This window comes from Epinephelus fuscoguttatus, linkage group LG18 (assembly GCF_011397635.1).
Source record: "Epinephelus fuscoguttatus linkage group LG18, E.fuscoguttatus.final_Chr_v1".
Lineage (NCBI taxonomy): Eukaryota > Metazoa > Chordata > Actinopteri > Perciformes > Serranidae > Epinephelus > Epinephelus fuscoguttatus.
In genome coordinates, this window is record NC_064769.1 from 39165993 (window position 1) to 39183514 (window position 17522).

The 17522-nt window shown below is 40.7% G+C and overlaps 1 protein-coding gene and 1 long non-coding RNA gene across 2 annotated transcripts; both read left to right on the forward strand.

The window, feature by feature from the left end:
• The first annotated feature begins 125 nt into the window (after positions 1-125).
• Positions 126-16943, forward strand: helq (helicase, POLQ like). The gene is made up of 18 exons (XM_049604733.1): positions 126-2063; positions 3658-4273; positions 4452-4630; positions 5306-5506; positions 5583-5655; positions 5739-5836; positions 7138-7236; positions 7354-7499; positions 7577-7816; positions 9115-9256; positions 9488-9592; positions 9663-9870; positions 13403-13560; positions 13645-13743; positions 15737-15910; positions 16006-16119; positions 16314-16448; positions 16545-16943. Exons 1-18 carry the CDS (start codon positions 1881-1883, stop codon positions 16626-16628), a joined length of 3054 nt encoding a protein of 1017 aa, XP_049460690.1. The 5' UTR covers positions 126-1880; the 3' UTR covers positions 16629-16943.
• LOC125906249 (uncharacterized) lies at positions 14503-15610 on the forward strand. Its single transcript, XR_007451761.1, has 5 exons — positions 14503-14644; positions 14726-14914; positions 14993-15043; positions 15098-15124; positions 15455-15610. It is a non-coding gene; the product is annotated as an uncharacterized LOC125906249 (long non-coding RNA).
• Positions 16944-17522: the final 579 nt, after the last annotated feature.

The window sequence follows — 17522 nt, forward strand, 5'->3', positions numbered from 1 at the left end:
ATATATATATACGTATATATGTCTATGGTTCCTACCGCTCATAAAGTTATCGCTTATTAATTGGAAATCACATTTAAAACATAGCTTAATTTATAAATCTAACACTATGTGATTTTGATATTTTTGTTTTATTTTACTTTTCATGTAAATGCAATTTAATGTTTTCTTTCCGGAAAAAAAAAATGTTACCCTCTTCAAAGATATAACAAGACAAGATACTAACGGTATACACACCGGAATACGTGAAGGCGTCGCGTTACCACATCTTACATCTTAAATTAACAATAAATAAATTTTAAAAAAAACGGACAGTTATTATGTTTTCAGTGTCGCAGTGGTCTCATCAAGTAACGTATGTGACCGCTCACAAGAGTCCGTTTTGACTTTAGGTGATTTTAACCCAACGGAACATGTTAATAACTTTTACGCCACGGCTTAATGAAGAAAAAGTATGAAATGGACGAAAAAAAATATGCCGATTCAACAAATGTATTATTTGATAGTTATCGGCTTTAATTTGGAAAACTTTTTTTGCAGTTTACAATTATTAAGCTCGTAAAAGTAAGAAAATCTCTGTTGGCTCAGCTAGCCGTCATGTGACCATTCACCAAAGTCCATATGGATTTTTAGTGTTTTTGACCCACTGTATCATGTCAAAGACTTTTACACCCCGAGCTAATGAAAATAAGGATTTATTGGCAGACAAAAATACACCGATTAAATAAATATGTAATGTGTTATTTATCGGCTTCATTTTAGTTAACTCATCAGAAGCTTACAAAGAGTAAACTAATAAAAGTAAGTAAATCTCGTTTAGCTCCGCTCGTCGAATGTGACCATCCACCAAAGTCCATATGGATTTCCACTGTTTTAAACCTACAGTATATATTCAAACCCTTTTTCTACTGCGGTTTAAAATAAAATAAGCATAAATTGACAGAGCGTGGCGTCGACTAAACAAGTGTATTATGTGGTAGTAATCGGCTTTGTTTTGGGTAACTCATAATAGCTTATAATAGCTAAACTAGTAAAAAATTGAGGAAGCTATCTTGGTTAGCTCTGCTAGCTTGTTACCCACTAAAGCGAAGACGTGTTTAACACTTTCCAACGCGGTACAGATAAGATAAAGTTTGACATTTGCAGAAAATAGTGCCGATTCAACAAATGTCTCATGCAGTCTTTATCGGTTTCATTTTAATAACTTATCAATATAGCTAAATTAGTTAAAGTAAGAAAATCTGGATTAGCTCCGTTAGCTAGCTAATATGTATTGAACTACGGTTTAACAAAGATGAAGTATGAATCGGCAGAAAATGGCGCCGATTGAAAAAGTGTGTTATGTTGTAGTTATCGGCTTTATTTTAGGATCTAACTGTAGCTTACAACAGTTTAACAAGTAAAAGTAGGAAAATGTCGGTTAGCTCCGCTAGCTAATGAACCGCTAAACGGAAACGGAAATGAAAGCGGGATTTCTCTCTTGGTGTGACGTCGCTGTTGTCAAATTTCAAATGTGATGCTCGCCGAGCTGTTGGAGCCTCAAAGCTGAATGAAGCTGCAAGTGACACAGTGAACAGAGATACTTGTGAATTATCATGGCGGCAGGCTTTTAAAGGCGTTTGAGGTTAATCTGTAATGTTTGTGGAGATTAATGAGTTCGCTGAAGGAACAAATTAGGGAGTCAAACTGCAGCAGTAAGCTAGGTGAGCTGATGCTAACGTTACTTGAGCAGGAACCGTTGGTTAACTCTGGCTTTTACACCTGAACAAAGTTGAGTCTGAACTGCAGCAGAGTCTCCTGTCTGTGAGCTCGCTTTGTGTTCCAGTTTCACTGAGGTTGAGACTGTTCAACATGCAGCACCAGGCTGACACACCTGGGCAGGTATGAACGCTGCTGGGTGGCAGGAACTCAAAATAAAAAGAGTTTGTCCGAGGAAGAGGTCGAGAGTCAGCCTGAGGACTCACCTGTCACCTGCCAGGAAGAGAGGAGGAGGAGGTACCTGCCTACAGCAATGTCCCCAACCCTGGAGGCTCAGCAGCATCATGGCTGACACACAGGCTGCTGAGGTTTGTTATTCTGCACACACACACACACACACACACACACACACACACACACACAGACCTACAGTTTAAACTGTTAGTGTTTATGGTCAAAAATAATCTGCAGCCACCTGGATAATCTGTAAAATGTCATTTGTTGAAGCAGATTTGCCTCATAGATATGATTATTTTTCAGATTTCTTTGTCTTCTGTGATAATAAACTGAATATTTTCAAGTTTTAGACATTTTATAAGAGAAAAAAGACATTTTAATATGTCAACTTGAGCCTCTGACAGTTTATAGACCAAACGCTTAATAAAGGAAATAAATGGTGGATTAAACCACTGGTTCTCTCCAGAGGTCACAAAAGCTTTACAAGGCCGTCTTGATTTATTGATTTATTTATGATGGTGCGAGGACCTTATTGAAGTGTATCTTTCTGAGGGGTTAGAGAAGTCATGAAACTTTGCAAAGTGCATCAGAACTGGGAAAGTTTGATATTTTGGGGGTTTTGTGCTTTGATGTGACAAAATGACTCGATATCGCCCCCCTAGAACATTTCAACAAAGCAGCCCCTGCAGTATTTTTTACCTAGAGGTCTGAAAACTGGGAGACACATTTAACATCCCAACACTTAAAAACAAAACGTCTCTTGGAGCTGCACCCTACACCCAACAGGAAGTCAGCCATTTTGAATTAACATAATTTTTAGGGCATTTCTAGCCATTTCGAGGTGTTGTACGTTAACAAACTCCTTCCAGAGATTTTGACGGATCAATTTCAAATTTGCTCAGTCGAATTTCCATGTTTTGCCGTTGTAGTTTTTAAGTAGTGTTTGAGAGCAATTTTGCCGCCGTAGGACCTGCCTCATTACACCCTTGCTTCATTATGTTTTTCTTTACTTCCGCACTCAGTATTTTATCTATTTCCTTGATTTGATAAAATAATAAAGGGCTCCTTATTAACAACAAGTTCTTGTTCCAGAGCTCTCAATTTTTGTGATGTGCATTTGAACATTGCATTACTCGCACAAGTTTGAACGCTAGAATATTTTGTGTTGCCTCGCTTCATACGCTTGAATAACTTACGTCACATGCGTTAGAGATCGCTGAATCGAAGAATGAGCTTCCACTGGTACGTTTTCAGTGTCATACGCTCCCAGAGGGTCTTGGTGCTGATTGGATATCGCGGCGCGAAATTGTCGCTGAGGTTAAAATTTTCAACTGACGCGAAATTGTGCTACTCACTTCATTCGCGCTGTTTAATTCGTGTATTTTGCATCATTCACGTCACGTCCGTCGCATTTGTGTCTAATGGTGTCTTTACATTGACTTCACATGCAATTCACTTGCACAAATTGCTTTATTCACGCCCGCTGTGAACACAACATAACTCATAGCGCCACCTAAGGACAACAGGAAGTCAAGTCTCATGTGGTGAAGATGATTCATTCTGCACTCTGACTGGTAAAATAAGAAAACGACTGTCAGACTTGATGCAGTCTCAATTGACTGGGGGGTCTCTGACTGGTTATTCAAGTCTCCAGCTTTCAGGGGGGCCGTAAAGTACAGTAACTGTAGATTAATGCTGTTGTGTTGTGTCATGTTGTGTTGTCAGTACTGCAGTGACAGTGAGGACTTGTTTGGGGACTATGACAGCATCCTGGAGGACAGCTCTCTGCTGGCGAAGCTGGATGACGCAGAGCAGAAGGAGAGGCAACGTGACGTCCAGCGCTCAGCTGAGGGTCGGTCGGACTTCACCACTCTGCGGCCGTCGAGAGACAGCGTCGAGAGACAGTCCTGCGCAGAACTCTTGACGGACTCCATCTTGGACGGCCTGGGAGACGAACCCTTCGAGGACTTACCGCCCAGCCAGCGTCAGTTTCAAGAACAAGTCCATGAGAAAGCCAAGAGGAGCAGACTGCAGGACGGAGATCAGACCTCCACACCTCTCAGAGACACAAAGATGGAGGATAAAACCAGGAGTCAAACCAAGACGAGGAGGAGCATGATGGACCAGCTGAAGAGGACGATGCTCTGTAACGCAGCAGCGCCCTCTGCTGTCTCACGCTCTGTGGTGCTGAAGGAAGCCGTGGTCTCTGAGGAGATCAGCGTCGCCATGCAGGCCATGGAGACTGTCTCTGCTGAGACCACTGACCTCGGACCTTTCTTTGGACTCCCCACCAAAGTCAAAGACCTGATGTACAAACTCAGAGGAATCAAGAGTTTATATGGTAACGTATGTTTGTTTGTTTCCTTTCAATCGATCAGTAGATCAACCGAAAAATGTTGCACTGTTAAAGCAGACATGACTGGGTCGGCCAGTCTGGTCCCGTTGGTCAGTGTTTACTTATTCAAACGAAACACCAAACTGTTCAGAGAGAATATCAGAGTTTGTACTTCCTGTTTCAGACTGGCAGGTGACGTGTCTGAACCTGGATTGTGTTCAGCGGAGGAAGAACCTGATCTACTCTCTGCCCACCAGCGGAGGGAAAACTCTTGTAGCAGAGATCCTCATCCTCAGAGAGCTGCTGTGCAGGAAGAAGGACTGTCTGTTCGTCTTACCGTACATATCGCTGGTGCAGGAGAAGGTACGGAGACACACTGTAACCTCGACTCATCAGGGTAAAGAGAGACCTGGGTACAGGAGTAAATACCTTCACTCGACATCTCACAGAGCAGATACATTCTTTTCGTAATTAAATATATGAGTCCATGCTGAGAAGAATGTACAAAACACGTCACTATAACTTTTCTTTTTTACATTTTTGAGTCCTTAAATGACACAAATCTTCTTTTTACATGTTGTAAACTTAAAGGGGAACTTCTTCAGTTTTCATCCTGGACCATATTTTCTCATGTTATTGTGTCTTGGTGACTAACGGAGACAGCACTTTTTTAAAACTAGTCCAGTATTGAGAGTCAAACGCTTTTCAAAGTTACAAAGTGCTTCACGTGTCAATAATCAAAACAGACAAGACATGAAAACAACTTTTAAAAGAACTGATAAAAACACTTTGGTGTTTAAAAACTGAGGAAATAAAAGATACTTCAAATTAACTGAAAACTCAAGTCAAATCAGGAAAGGCTCTCCGATAAAAGAATGTTTTAAGAAGGGACTGAAAGAGATCACTGGCAGAGATGATATTATTTATGTTTATAGTGAACAGCAGAGGACCCAGAATAGAGCCTTGTGGGACACCTTTTCTAACCTTTAAAGCAGCTCATTTTGAACCACTAGAAACTTCTGTTGGGTTCCTTTGCAGGTGCGAGGGTTGGCGAGTTTTGGCCTGGAGCTGGACTTCATGGTGGAGGAGTACGCTGGCAGTAAGGGCAGGTTTCCTCCGGTGAAGAGACGAAACAAGAAATCACTGTACATCGCTACGATAGAGAAAGCCCACAGCCTCGTCAACTCTCTGATAGAGACGGACCGGATCGACGACCTCGGACTGGTGGTGGTTGATGAGGTACACCTCAGTTTGAATAAAAGATGTGACAGTAAAGGTGGAGATGGGACGTTTAATGTCAATGTGTGTCTTGCAGCTTCACATGTTGGGTGATGGCAGCAGAGGAGCTGTTATTGAAATGACGCTGGCCAAAGTTCTTCACATGAACAGTAAGTGATGTCCTCTCACTTTGATCTAAGTTGTTAACTCATTAAAACCTTTTAAACGAATGATCGTCATCGTTCTTTTCCAGAAACGACTCAGATTATTGGAATGAGCGCCACGCTGGGAAACATCAGAGACCTGCAGACGTTTCTGAGGGCTGAAAATTACACCAACGACTTCAGGCCTGTAAGTGATTTGTACCGTCCTGACAACACACCAACACAAAGGCATTAAAATGCATCATGGGGATTTTTCAAGTTGTTTTTAGTCTCTTTATTTTCAACAGTGGATACATTTATTCAGATTCACAACAAACCAAACATCAGACGATAAAATGAAACGAATCAGTGAACAAAAATAAAGTAATGAACCCAATAAATGTCAAAAACAAATGTCAGTATCTTGTTTTCCCCGGATTGATGAGACATGGGAGTGACACACTTGTTTATTTTGCAGTTGCACCAGTCTGTGTATAACTGCAGACGTGAACACAAAAATGTCTCACAACAATGGATGGATTACTGAACAGGCCCACTGGGCAGGGGGCTCCTTGGTCCCCAGAGAGACGTTAAAATAACTATAAAGGGAAGCAAAATTACTAAAAAAGACACAAAGTGGACACAAAAACAAAGGAAAACTTTGAAGAAATAGATACAAAACGACTCGAGAGGTGCAAAACGACCACAGTGAGGCGCTGAACAACCACAAATGGATGCAAAACAGCTAAGAAAAGATATGAAATGACAGCAAAGAGACAAAATATAACCTCAAAAAGATGCAGAGGGACCAAAAATAGGCACAAGCTGACAACAAGACACACAAAACAACTGCAAAGGGACAAATGACCATACAAAGAAGCAAAACAACCTCAAGGAGACACAAAACAACGACAAGAAGCAGCAAATCAAAATCAACAAGATGCAAAGCCACCATGAGAGACACAAAACATCAGCAAAGAGACACAAAATGACAATTAAAACAAGCAAAACCTCAAAAAGATACAAAACGACCACATAGAGGTGCAAAACAATTCAAAAGAGTCACACAACAACAATAAATAGATGCAAAACTGCTACAAACATATGAAATGACAGTAAAGAGACAGAAAACCACCTCAAATAGATGCGAAGCGACTAAAAATAGGCACAAACTGACTGCAAGACAACAGCAAGAGACTGCATGACTTCAAAGAGACACGAAACAACTGCAGAGAGACACAAAATGGCAAATAAATAAAGCAAACCTCAAAGAAGTGCAACACAGCTACAAAGACACAAAATGACCACAAGAAGCAGAACAACATCAGGAAGACACAAAGCCGCCAAAAGAGGTGCAAAACGACCACACAAAGACACGAGTCACACACTCCATCCACACTGACAACCCTCACCTCTGTCATTGTGGGTCACAGCGTGTCGATGGCTCCCTCATAGTTTGCACTACTTCATCACTACACGATGTAATGGCGTGTTCTGTGTTGTGTTCAGGTCCAGCTGAAGGAGTACGTTAAACTGCAGGACACGATCTACGAGGTGGATCCAAAGGAGGAGGAGTGTTTTAGACTCTCACGTGCTCTCAATTATAAGGTAAATAAATATAACAGCTTGTTGTGGATAGATAGATCGCACTGATGAAGTCCCTCTGGGTGCTCGTTACAAATATTCGTACTCATGTTGTTGATGACACGTGTGACCTTCCCTCAGTACTCGAGCTCGATGCAGAAGATGGACCCGGATCACATCATCGCTCTGGTGACTGAAGTCATCCCAACACATTCATGTCTGGTTTTCTGCCCCACCAAGAAGAACTGTGAGAACGTCGTCGCCATGATCTGCAAATATCTGAAAGAGTGAGTGAACACAGTTGGTCTGCCGCCGCTCTGAGGTCGACTCTCCTGACCCTCTCCGTGTCGTTATCGTGTCTCAGGGCGTTCCTGCTGCACAGGGAGGCGGAGAAAGCCGTCCTGCTCAGAGAGCTGAGGGACAGCGGGAACGGCTCGCTGTGTCCGGTGCTCAGGAGGACGGTGCCGTACGGTTTGGCCTATCATCACAGCGGACTGACCTCCGAGGAGAGGAAACTGGTGGAGGAGGCCTACTCCAACGGCGTCCTGTGTCTCCTCGCCTGCACCTCCACCCTGGCTGCAGGGGTCAACCTACCTGCCCGCAGGTGAGTCGTCACTGATACACTGATGGTTACAGAGGCAGCTGTTCACACACAGGACTCTGCTGGTTAGTCATGTTTTATATTCACATAATATCAGCCGGTGTTTTATATGAAGGTTCCTGTAATAAATTAACAGGTAATATAAGATGATTATTAACATTATTATGGGTTAATAATTACTGCATCATAAAGAAGTTTATTAATTATATCAGTGATTCTCAAAGTGAACTTTAATGAAGTTAGTTTTTGTTGTTTGGTTAAAATAATTCATACTTTATCATACATTTATTTACAGTAGGGTTGTGACCTATAGATAATAAATTACTGTAAATTACTGCTACTACTACAACTCTATACTACTGACTGAAGTACTCTTATAATAACGTTCAATAACATGCTGTTATAGTAAAGGTAAATAAAATATGGTTTGATAAAGTTATAATCAAGTAAAATGTTTTTTATCATAAAGTTTAATAAAAATTTTGTAAAAAGTTGAATAAAGGACTTTAAAAATAAAGTTAAGTTTTTTGCAATACATTTTATTAAAGTACTGATGTAAAAAAAGCTAAAAAAAAAAAAAGTTCTTTAGAATAAAGTAAAAAGTGTTGTTCTAATAAAGGTAAATAAAGTACTTTTAAAATACTGGTACATACTGTAAAGTATAAATATAAAGTTATATAAAGCACTATTTCAATAAAGTACAATAAAGTATTGTTATAATCGAATCGTGGAGCCACCGGTGCTTTTATTTTGAAGCAAGCGGCTCGTCTCAGGCAGGAAGTGATGACGTTTTTGTTGTGAACCTGAAGCTTCTCGTCAACAGTTAGCTGTTAGCAGTTAGCAGCATGGGGATGACCTGCCGTCTGGTGATATTTTATGTTATTTACTGTCAACACATCGCACCAACCACACATCAGTCCGTTGCTCAACACTGTCTGACTTCCTGTCTGTGTCTCTGAGCTCATTGGTTCCCACTGAAGATGTAAATCTAAAGTTTCATCAGTAGTTTCTTCAAACAGCTTCAATTCTTTCAGCTTTGTTTGGACTATTTTCAGCAGCGGATTAATCCACACTTAGTGTTCTAGTATTTGTGTCAGCAGGACGGTGTGTGTGGGACTGAGACAAAATAAACTGCAGTGTGTGTGTTTATTGTAATTACAGAATTATGTTGGATAAACTTGATTTAGTGACAAAACTTCAAAACTGTTAAAACTTCTCCGAGTCAGTGTGTCATGTTGTTTGTCTCATGAGAGCACACACTGGATCTATTTTGGCCTTTGACACTGATGTCTTCGCCTCAGAGTGATCCTGCGCTCGCCGTACGTGGCCACAGACTTCCTGAAGAGGAGCCAGTACAAGCAGATGGTGGGCCGGGCCGGTCGAGCGGGCATCGACACCGTGGGAGAGAGTATCCTCATCCTGCAGGACAAGGACAGGGACATGGTAACTGCGCCTGCTGCACTGATGCTCATAGAGTCGTCAAATACTGGGATACTGGGTTGATGATTTTGGTTTCCACTGACTGTTGTTACATCATTTTGTTCTTAACAAAGTATACAGTGAGCATCAGTCAAGATTTTCAACGTTCACTATGATCTGGTGTGTGATTTACGTGTTCCCTTCATTCTTTAGCAGTGTACTTCCTGTGTTCACGTTTGTTGTGTTTGCTCTCAGGCTAAAACCCTGGTGTGCGCTCCCATGGAAATCTGTTACAGTAACCTGATGCACGACGATGGAAAAGGCCTCCTGAGTCTCATCCTGTCACTCATTGGATTAAAGGTAAACCCCTCAGTTTACACACAGCTGACGTTCCCCCGACTGGGTTGAAGCTGAACGTGTTTCACTCCAGATCACCAGGTCGTTGGATCAGGTGAGGGACTTCCTGAGTGGGACGCTGCTGTACGTCCAGCAGAGGCAGCTGTGCGTGGAGAAGAGTCTGACGGAGGTGGTGCAGCAGTGTGTCGACCTCCTGAAGGACAAACAACTCATCAGTGTGACCGAAGACTCTCAGGGTCAAAGTCTGCTCGTCACCAAGCTGGGCAGGGCTACGTATAAAGGTAACTCACTGTTGGGGCGTCGGTGGCTTGGTGGTGGAGCGGGCGCCCCATGTGCAGGGCTGTTGCCGCAGCGGTCCGGGCTCGACCCCGGCCTGTGGCTCTTTGCTGCATGTCGCTCCCTCTCTCTCTCTCTCTCTCTCTCTCTCTCTCTCTCTCTCTCTCCCCTTTCACACTTGTCTGTCCTATACATTGAAGGCTAAAAATGCCCCAAAAAATATCTTTAAAAAAAAAAAAAAAGGTAGCTCACTGTCGACCAACCTGTCGCACAAAATCTCAGTACCTCTCTAACATTATTTCTAGCAGCAATCATTGTCCCAGAGTTTTATGTAACACAATCAATGCTGCTGTGAACCCATGCACCTCTGCTCTGACTGATGTCTCAATTGCCACTTGTGAGAAGTTTCTTTGCTATTTTGTTGACAAAGTGGAGTCTGTCAGACAAGACATCAGTAAATGTTGTAACTTGAATCTTAATAAGGACTTGCTTGTTGCTCCTACTCACTCTGCTGTGTTCAACCAGTTTGACATGGTTTCTCTCTCCTTTCTAAGTAACATTGTTAAATCCTTAAAGCCTACAAATTGCCCAGTGGATATTGTCCCTCCCAAGGTGCTGAAAATGGATTTTAACACTGTGGGGCCTAGTCTACTTTTTCTTATTAACAGTTGTCTTGGACTAGGAACTGTCCCAGCCTCCTTTAAACATGCTGTGGTCAGGCCCCTTCTTAAAAAGCCTAATCTTGACCCCTCAGTGATGTCAAATTTTAGACCTGTTTCCCATTTGCCCTTTCTTTCCAAGGTTTTAGAAAAAGTTGTTTTTAATCAATTACAGTCATTTCTGGAAAACAACTCAGTTCTTGAGAAGTTCCAGTCTGGGTTTAGGTCTCATCGCGGCACTGAGTCTGCGCTGTTAAAAGTACATAACGATATTGCACGGGCAGTGGATACCAAATCTCCGGTTGTGTTAGTGTTACTTGACCTCTCAGCTGCCTTTGACACGGTGGACCACTCAGTCCTCCTGTCACGCCTGTGTGATTATGTTGGCATTCGCGGTACAGCACTGAAGTGGTTTGAATCATACTTATCCGGCAGAACCTTCTCTGTTATGGTTGGTGACTTGTCCTCTTCAAGTGCTCCTCTCTCCTGTGGGGTCCCACAGGGGTCTATTCTTGGCCCTATTCTTTTTTCTTTGTATATGTTGCCTCTTGGGTCAATTATAGCCAGGAACAACCTCTCCTTTCACTGTTATGCAGATGATCTGCAAATTTATCTGCCAGTGAAGCCAAACAGTCAAAGTGTGCAGAGTTCTTTGCTTTCCTGTGTGGCTGAAATTAAGCAGTGGTTGGCCCAGAATTTTCTTCACCTTAATGATGGTAAAACAGAGTGCATCATGTTTGGGGACACAGGGACTGGCTTTGGAACCTTGTTTCCAACACTCAGTCAAAATGTCAGAAATCTGGGAGTGTTTCTTGACTCAGACCTTAAATTCGACAAACAAATAAACAGTGTTGTCCGAACTAGTTTTTTCCAGCTTCGTCTCCTGGCCAAAGTTAAAATGTTTTTAAGTCACTGCAACCTTGAAATGGCCATCCATGCTCTTATAAGCTCTAGACTGGATTACTGTAATGCTCTCTATGTTGGTGTCTCCCAGGCTTCTCTTGGTCGCCTCCAGCTGGTGCAAAATGCTGCGCCCGTCTTTTAACCAGCACTAACAGACGAGAGCACATCACTCCTGTTCTTAAATCCCTTCACTGGCTTCCCGTCCAGTACAGGATTGATTTTAAAATTTTAATGTTTGTTTTTAAAGCTCTTCATGGTCTCGCCCCAGTGTACTTAACTGAGCTTTTAACTGTTCGGGAACCTGGTAGAGCGCTAAGATCATCAAACCAACTTTTGCTGGAAGTGCCCAGGTCAAAATACAAACACTGGGGTGATCAAGCCTTTTCCATCGCTGCTCCCAGGCTTTGGAATAAGCTCCCTGTTGAAATGCGTCTCATTTCTGACCTGGGCCTTTTCAAATCTAGACTGAAGACATATTTATTTAGGATGGCTTTTAATACCCAGTAGTGTGGTGACTCTTTTACTTTTACTCTGTTTTACTTTATTTTATTGTATTTTATTGCTCCTATTGCTTTTATTATTTTCATTGCTTTTATTGTTTTTATTGTTGTTATTGCCTCTATTTATTTTTAATTGTTTTATTTATTGCTTCTTTTGCACCTATTGTAAAGCACTTTGGTTCACCGAAAGGGTTGTTGTAAAGGGCTGTATAAATAAAGAACATTTACATTTACATTTACATTAAAAAGAAGTTTAAAGTTTAATTCTTTATTAACTCTGCTTTTGATTATTTAACAGACTGCATTGGTCAGACCTGTCTTATATATACAGTGTGTGTGTATTTTTTTTTTAAATACCTCTATACATGGAGAGATAGTGATAGTAAAATAATAATAATTCTTAAGGGTTTAAGAGAATTTCTTAAGAATTAAGAAATATAAAAAATGAAGTAAAATAATGAGAATTAAAATTGATTCAAAAACTTAAAGAAGAAAACAATAATAGTAAATAAGAAATAGAAATAAGAATAAAGATAAAAATGAAACGAAAGAAAGAGATGGTCAAACCAACAATAAAAAATAAGTTTAAAAAAATAATTTAAATATGAAAAATGTAATAATAATTATAGTAATAAAAATGACAGTAGTATCAAATTAAATATAATTATAATAGTAAATAATTAATAAAGAGAAAAAATAGGGAAATAATGGTAATAAAATTGATTTTAAAAAGTTAATTAAAGAAGAAAATAATAATAATAGTAAATATGAAATAGAAATTAAAATAAAGATTAAAATGAAACTAAATAGAGAGATGGTCATAGTGTTTAAAAAAATAAGTAAAAAAAGAGAAATGTAATAATAATAGTAATAAAAATTATAATAGCAACAATAGTAATAATAATAATAATAATAATAATAATAATGTATAAATAAGAAAAATAAATAAAGGTGAAAATGCACTAAAATAGAAAGATTCCAATGTGACAATAAAAATTAAATAAAAACACCTTATTAAAAAAGGAAAACAAAAATGATATAAATAAGAAATAATGTAAATAGGAGTAAAGATAAAAATGAAAAAACATAGACACGGTAAAAGTAATAATAAAAATTTATTTTAAAAACTAATTAAAAATGGAAAAAGAAATTATTATAACTAGAAAAAAGAATAATAATTTAAACTAGAAAACTTCACAAGTAATTTTGACGCATAGTACGATGTAGCTGTACATGTTTACTGCGTTTATTGCCAAGTGCTGCATCCTACATGTGCTCCAGGTACTGAGCACTATGTGTGAATAATATTGTATGTGTTTATAATAAGTGTTTAACATTCATAAACCCAAAGGTATCGACAGTAGTATCAGTAGTAAAGGCGGTAGTAGTGTATGATAGATGTAAAACGCTGTTGTTCACATGCTGTTTAAATGTCAGCGTGACTTAGTCTGATGTGAACATGTTTGGCTGCTCAGGCTCAGTGGATCTGACCTACAGTGACGTGCTGTACAAAGACCTCTGTAAAGGTCTGGAGGGTCTGCTGCTCAACAGTTACCTGCACCTGGTCTACCTGGTCACACCGTACGACATGATCTCACAGTGTAAACCTGACTGGATGCTCTTCTTCAGACAGGTACGGAGTCACTGTCGGACATCATAACACCACCTTGTTCCACAGATCAGTTTTAAACCAGGTGTTTATGTGTTCCTGTTGCAGTTCACGCTGCTGTCTGTTGCAGAGCAGAAGATGTCCGCAGCCGTCGGAGTGCCGGAGAGTTTCGTTGCGAGAAAAGCCGCAGGACAGACGGTGAAAAAGGTGAGAAACTACAAACTGCAGGTTAATACAAAGGTTTAAGTTTTCTGAAAGTCTACATCTGGCTGGATGAGGAGGAGGTCTGGGAGAATGTGTTTCTTCTCCAGCCTCAGTATCTTAATTCAGTTCAGTTCAGTTTTATTTACAGTACGGTAGCCCTGAGGGTCAAAACACGTCAACATTTCTCAAAACACTACATTTCACAAAATGCCACATTTCAGAAAACACATTTAAAAAAAACATTTCAGAAAACACTACATTTCAGGAAACGAAAGATTTCAGAAAACATTAAAAAAAAAAAACATTTTACAAAACACCACATTTCAGAAAACACTTTTCAGAAAATACATTTCGGAAAACACTACATGTCACAAAACACCTCATTTCAGAAAACACATTTAAAAAAACATTTTACAAAACACCACATTCCAAAAAACACTTCAACATTTCCCAAAACTACTATTATATACATCTGTCTGTCTGAACGCCATGTATCAAGATGTCCTTGAGGGAATTTCCTTAAATTTGGCACAGACGTTCACTTGGATTCAACAATGAACAAATTCTACTTATTTTGCAGATGTTGTTTCAGAGTGTTAACGTGCAGGTGTTGTTTCAGAGAGTGAACGTGCAGGTGTTGTTTCAGAGAGTGAATGTGCAGGTGTTGTTTCAGAGAGTGAACGTGCAGGTGTTGTTTCAGAGTGTTAACGTGCAGGTGTTGTTTCAGAGAGTGAACGTGCAGGTGTTGTTTCAGAGTGTTAACGTGCAGGTGTTGTTTCAGAGAGTGAACGTGCAGGTGTTGTTTCAGAGAGTGAACGTGCAGGTGTTGTTTCAGAGTGTGAATGTACAGGTGTTGTTTCAGAGAGTGAACGTGCAGGTGTTGTTTCAGAGTGTGAACGTGCAGGTGTTGTTTCAGAGAGTGAACGTGCAGGTGTTGTTTCAGAGAGTGAATGTGCAGGTGTTGTTTCAGAGAGTGAATGTACAGGTGTTGTTTCAGAGAGTGAATGTACAGGTGTTGTTTCAGAGAGTGAATGTACAGGTGTTGTTTCAGAGTGTGAATGTACAGGTGTTGTTTCAGAGAGTGAATGTACAGGTGTTGTTTCAGAGTGTGAACGTGCAGGTGTTGTTTCAGAGAGTGAATGTACAGGTGTTGTTTCAGAGAGTGAATGTACAGGTGTTGTTTCAGAGAGTGAATGTACAGGTGTTGTTTCAGAGAGTGAATGTACAGGTGTTTCAGAGAGTGAATGTGCAGGTGTTGTTTCAGAGTGTGAATGTACAGGTGTTTCAGAGAGTGAATGTGCAGGTGTTGTTTCAGAGAGTGAATGTGCAGGTGTTGTTTCAGAGTGTGAATGTGCAGGTGTTGTTTCAGAGTGTGAACGTGCAGGTGTTGTTTCAGAGAGTGAATGTACAGGTGTTTCAGAGAGTGAATGTGCAGGTGTTGTTTCAGAGTGTGAATGTACAGGTGTTTCAGAGAGTGAATGTACAGGTGTTTCAGAGAGTGAACGTGCAGGTGTTGTTTCAGAGTGTGAATGTACAGGTGTTTCAGAGAGTGAATGTACAGGTGTTTCAGAGAGTGAACGTGCAGGTGTTGTTTCAGAGTGTGAACGTGCAGGTGTTGTTTCAGAGTGTGAATGTACAGGTGTTGTTTCAGAGAGTGAATGTACAGGTGTTTCAGAGAGTGAATGTACAGGTGTTTCAGAGAGTGAACGTGCAGGTGTTGTTTCAGAGAGTGAACGTGCAGGTGTTGTTTCAGAGTGTGAACGTGCAGGTGTTGTTTCAGAGAGTGAACGTGCAGATGTTGTTTCAGAGAGTGAACGTGCAGATGTTGTTTCAGAGAGTGAACGTGCAGATGTTGTTTCAGAGTGTGAACGTACAGGTGTTGTTTCAGAGAGTGAACGTGCAGGTGTTGTTTCAGAGTGTGAACGTGCAGGTGTTGTTTCAGAGAGTGAACGTGCAGATGTTGTTTCAGAGAGTGAACGTGCAGGTGTTGTTTCAGAGTGTGAACATGGACGCTGTGAGGCGGATGTATCTGGCCCTGGTGCTGTTTTCTCTGCTGAAGGAGACAAACCTTTGGAGCGTGGCCGACAAGTTCCAGCTGAGCCGAGGCTTCATCCAGAGTCTGCTCAGCTCCTCCTCAGCCTTCTGCTCCTGCGTGCTGCACTTCACAGAGGTATCACCATCACCGTCACTGTGTGTCTGCACGTCTGACACCACTGAGGCTGATCTCAGGTCTGTTACAGCTTGCATTGATCTGTGTGTGAGCAGGAGCTGGAGGAGTTCTGGCCGTTCAGAGCTCTGCTGACGGAGCTGACGCGGAGGCTGAGCTACTGTGTGACGGCTGAACTCATCCCTCTGATGGAGGTGGCTGGAGTCATGGAGGTCAGTGTGGAGCTCCACAGAGAAGAGTCTGTACTTACCATCAGACGCTCCATCAGAGTGGGATCTGGGAAATTTGACTAACACAGTGTGAATGTGACTTTACATCGTCTGACTGAAACTTCCATGTAGTCTGTATGTTAAACTTCTAATCTTCAGTTTGTTGACTCCAGCTGTGTTTGTGTTTTTACCTCCAGTCCAGAGCGAAGCAGCTTTATAACGCTGGCTATAAAACGCTGACTCACCTGGCGAACGCTGACCCGACAGTTCTCTCCAACACGTTAGAAAACCTGTATAAGAAACAAGCCAATCAGATCGTGGCCTCTGCTAAAGTGAGTGTTCACCTGTTCACCAGATGACGTCACGCTGTCACGCACGTTAACATAACTCTGAACACGTCTGTCAGATGACGTCTCTGTGTGTTTCAGATGCTGCTGAATGAAAAAGCCGCAGCTCTTCAGGAGGAAGTTGACGAGCTGCTGACGAAGCCTTCGGACCTGCCCACAGCTTAGCAACACATCGTATCAGAGAAGTTTTATTCTCTTTGTTTTTATTGTTTGAAATATACGTCTTATTAAAATAATGTACAAGAATGACTCAGTGTGATGTTTTTATTTAAAAGGACAGTTTGTCTCTGGACACAGAGTATTCAGGTTTGACCTGTGGCGTCGTCGCCATCTTTCACACTTACAGTAAAAACAGCCGGCCCGTTCTGTGGCGTTTAACATCTGCATTTAGTTCATGGTGAAAAGGGTAAAAAGTACAAGTGACACAGAAGTATATTCAGTCCATTCAGGATTTCGCAGACTGTTTTTAGGATGTTTGCGTATTAAAAATTTGAGATGTATGTTGAAATGTTTTAGATGTGTGTGTTTTTTTTTTTTTTTTTTTTTATGAATTTGCAGGAGCAAGGTAACAGTTTACAAAAAAGTCAGGAAACTACTTTGGTCAACTTTATGGAAAAGTTGCAGTGAACTCATGGGGATTGGTTGAATATGTGTTAATTGTTGCAGTCCAGCATATTCTCGTACAATAGTTTGAATGATATTTTATGCATTAGCGCCCCACGAATTAGCCCCCCTACCAGTTAAGTTAGGTTTAAGAAAATGACCATGGTTGGGTGTCATCACACTACTTACTTAGTTAACATAAAGATACGTAGGTCTGGTTTCGGAAACGTTACGTATGCTAGTTTAGAACAAGTTATGTAGGTTAGTTTAGGAAAGTAAATTAACTGCTGGCTAATGTTGTTAAATTAAAGTTACATAGGCTAGGTTTAAAAAAAAAACAGATATAATTGAGCATTATGTTATGTACTTATTGTAAAATAAGTAGGTTAGGTTTGCAACAGTAATGTTACGTACTTTAGGTTTGGGAAAAAGTTACGTAGGTAAGGTGTAGGAAAG

What these genes read in the sequence shown, in the direction of transcription:
- helq (XM_049604733.1), top strand. Translation starts at nt 1,881, where the DNA reads ATGAACGCTGCTGGGTGGCAGGAACTCAAAATAAAAAGAGTTTGTCCG. An exon ending in TATCGCTGGTGCAGGAGAAG is followed by an intron (nt 4,631 to 5,305) that starts GTACGGAGACAC and finishes GTTCCTTTGCAG; the next exon opens with GTGCGAGGGTTGGCGAGTTT. An exon ending in GGATGCTCTTCTTCAGACAG is followed by an intron (nt 13,561 to 13,644) that starts GTACGGAGTCAC and finishes TTCCTGTTGCAG; the next exon opens with TTCACGCTGCTGTCTGTTGC.